The following is a 2061-nucleotide window of genomic DNA, read 5'->3' on the forward strand; positions in this document are numbered from 1 at the left end:
TCGAGTTTAACATCCTAGAGGGGGAAAAGGGCAGATGTTTAGTAAAAGAGCGAAGTTGTGAGAACTTGTGGCCAAGGACCGACTCTGGGGGTTGATTCTTCGGAGACCTCTGTGCCCCAGTGAGGGAGAGGGAAGGAGGGCAGATCGGCAGTGGCGAGATGGTTTTCAGGAGGGCACCAGTAAAACCAAAGAGGGAAGGTGCCTGGCCCTGAGCACAAGACGGTGCAGCTGATTTCATCCCGCTGCCTCACCTACGCACAGGGAAGGAGCCTTTCCCGAGAAGGAGCTTCCTCCTTGCCGAGGTGCCGGGTATGGCGTTGGGATTCCCACGGCTGCATCCCTATGTGTTGCTCCTCTCCTTTGATTTTTCACCTTTGCTGTCCTGGTGGGGAAGAAGAAAGAAGAGCAGAGGCTGAGGCTGCCCCACCACAAACACCACGTGGGGGTTGCGGCGCTATCGCCAGGGTCCTGCGAGCAAACACCCTCCACACCTGGGTGCCAAAACGCAACCACCGCCCGCCCGCGCCTCTGGCTTCCTCCGTGCCCCCTCTGGGCACGACCCGCTCCCTTCAGCCACGTTCTCCTCATGGTTAAACACTTTTCCATCGTGAGGCCTTTCAAAGGGCACCTCAAACAGACGATCTTGCAGTGGATTTACAAACACCGCATGCAGCTTCCCCATGTACAGGGAAACAACCGGCACATGCCTGACCAGGTCTGGGCTTGCCACGACTCGGGCTCACTCAGCTCCCATATGCTAAGCAAAGTTTGAAAAAGCAAACCAAAGACACACGCACAGCTCTCAGCACTGGAGCGAGGAAACCATTCCCAGCACAGAGAAATGGCTCTCATCTCTGGAAAGCCTTTAAGTCTGCTGCCTGAATTATCTATTAAAGTCTTGACATTTATTCTTCCAGAGAAGCCACTGCCTCCTAGCTTAGGACTGGATTTTTCTCTCTCTAAAGTGTTCTGTTTTCTACCCTGAGCAAATAAAACAAAAAGCAAGAGTCAACTTTGGACTTACTTTTTACGTGGGTTTAGTTTTAAAGTATTTAGAAACTCAAATTAACTGGAGCCCTGCTTACCACCTGCAACGAGAAGCTGAGGTTTGGGACATGTCAAAGATTAGACAGTTTAAGATTTCCTTGGAACAACATATTTTTTGGATGGGAGAGGGAGAGGGAGACTACAGCATCACGCACGCCCCAGCAGTACAGCATCACACACGCACAGACTCACACCAAGGGGACGGTACCTCAGGAGGTGGTGGCTTGATAGTCACAGGCTGGGACGTCCTTCGAGGTGGAGAAGGCTTGGGCTGCACTTGCTGCTGGACAGTGTTGTAGTACGTGACCCCTCCGTACACCTGGGACTGGGCCTGCATTCCCCAGAGAGCAGAAACGTCAGCGCGCTTCGCTGCGGGGGGCACAGAAAGCTGCAATCCCTGCAAGAGCACCACGTGTCCCAGCCAGCCCTTACGGCACGCAGCTGGGCCGTGAAAAGATGCCCCCAGCTAGCACCGAAGGCGAGTAGCCACAGGGGTGTGGGGGCTGATTTGCACCATGCTCCCCAAGGCTACAAAGAACAGCAGCACTTCCAACTCCCGGAGGACCCTCACCTACCCCTGCCTCTTACCAGGGTCTCCCTGCTCTCAGCAGGGTGGGCAGCTACAGGCTGCAGCAACCCGCAGCCACGCCACGCTGCGGTCCCCGGCAGATGGGTTTCCCTTGCCCTGCCATTTCCCAGCTGACACATAACGTCTGTGCTTTGCAACAGCAGCAGCTACTGTTTGTCCTCGCGGACAAGGCAGGTAACAATTCCCTTTCACACCGAGATTCCCCCCCAGCTGCCCCGGGGGCTCGGGATCTGCCCCAAACGCAGGCCGGTTCCCTGCCGGGGCCGCAGGGATCAGCCCAGGGCAGCAGGGATCAAGCCCAGGGCAGCAGGGAAGGTCAGAGAGGTTGCAGGGCTCAGGGAGCGTGTACATCTCTCGCCCGCCACTGCGTGTCAGCCGTGTGCCGCTCGCACGGCGGCCACGGGGGGCGGCGGGGGGCTCGCCCT

General features: G+C 56.9%; 1 protein-coding gene across 1 annotated transcript in view; it reads right to left on the bottom strand.

Annotated features, from left to right (window-relative positions):
* Positions 1-340: 340 nt before the first annotated feature.
* Positions 341-2061, bottom strand: part of CASC3 (cancer susceptibility candidate 3) — a gene marked incomplete at its 5' end in the record, with an annotated part of 10154 nt that continues 8433 nt past the window's right edge. The window contains 2 exons of the mRNA XM_010284202.1: positions 341-382; positions 1256-1378. Of these exons, the coding sequence (XP_010282504.1) occupies positions 341-382; positions 1256-1378 (165 nt within the window). The remainder of the gene's footprint in view (positions 383-1255; positions 1379-2061) is intronic.

This window comes from Phaethon lepturus, unplaced genomic scaffold, assembly GCF_000687285.1.
Source record: "Phaethon lepturus isolate BGI_N335 unplaced genomic scaffold, ASM68728v1 scaffold29243, whole genome shotgun sequence".
Lineage (NCBI taxonomy): Eukaryota > Metazoa > Chordata > Aves > Phaethontiformes > Phaethontidae > Phaethon > Phaethon lepturus.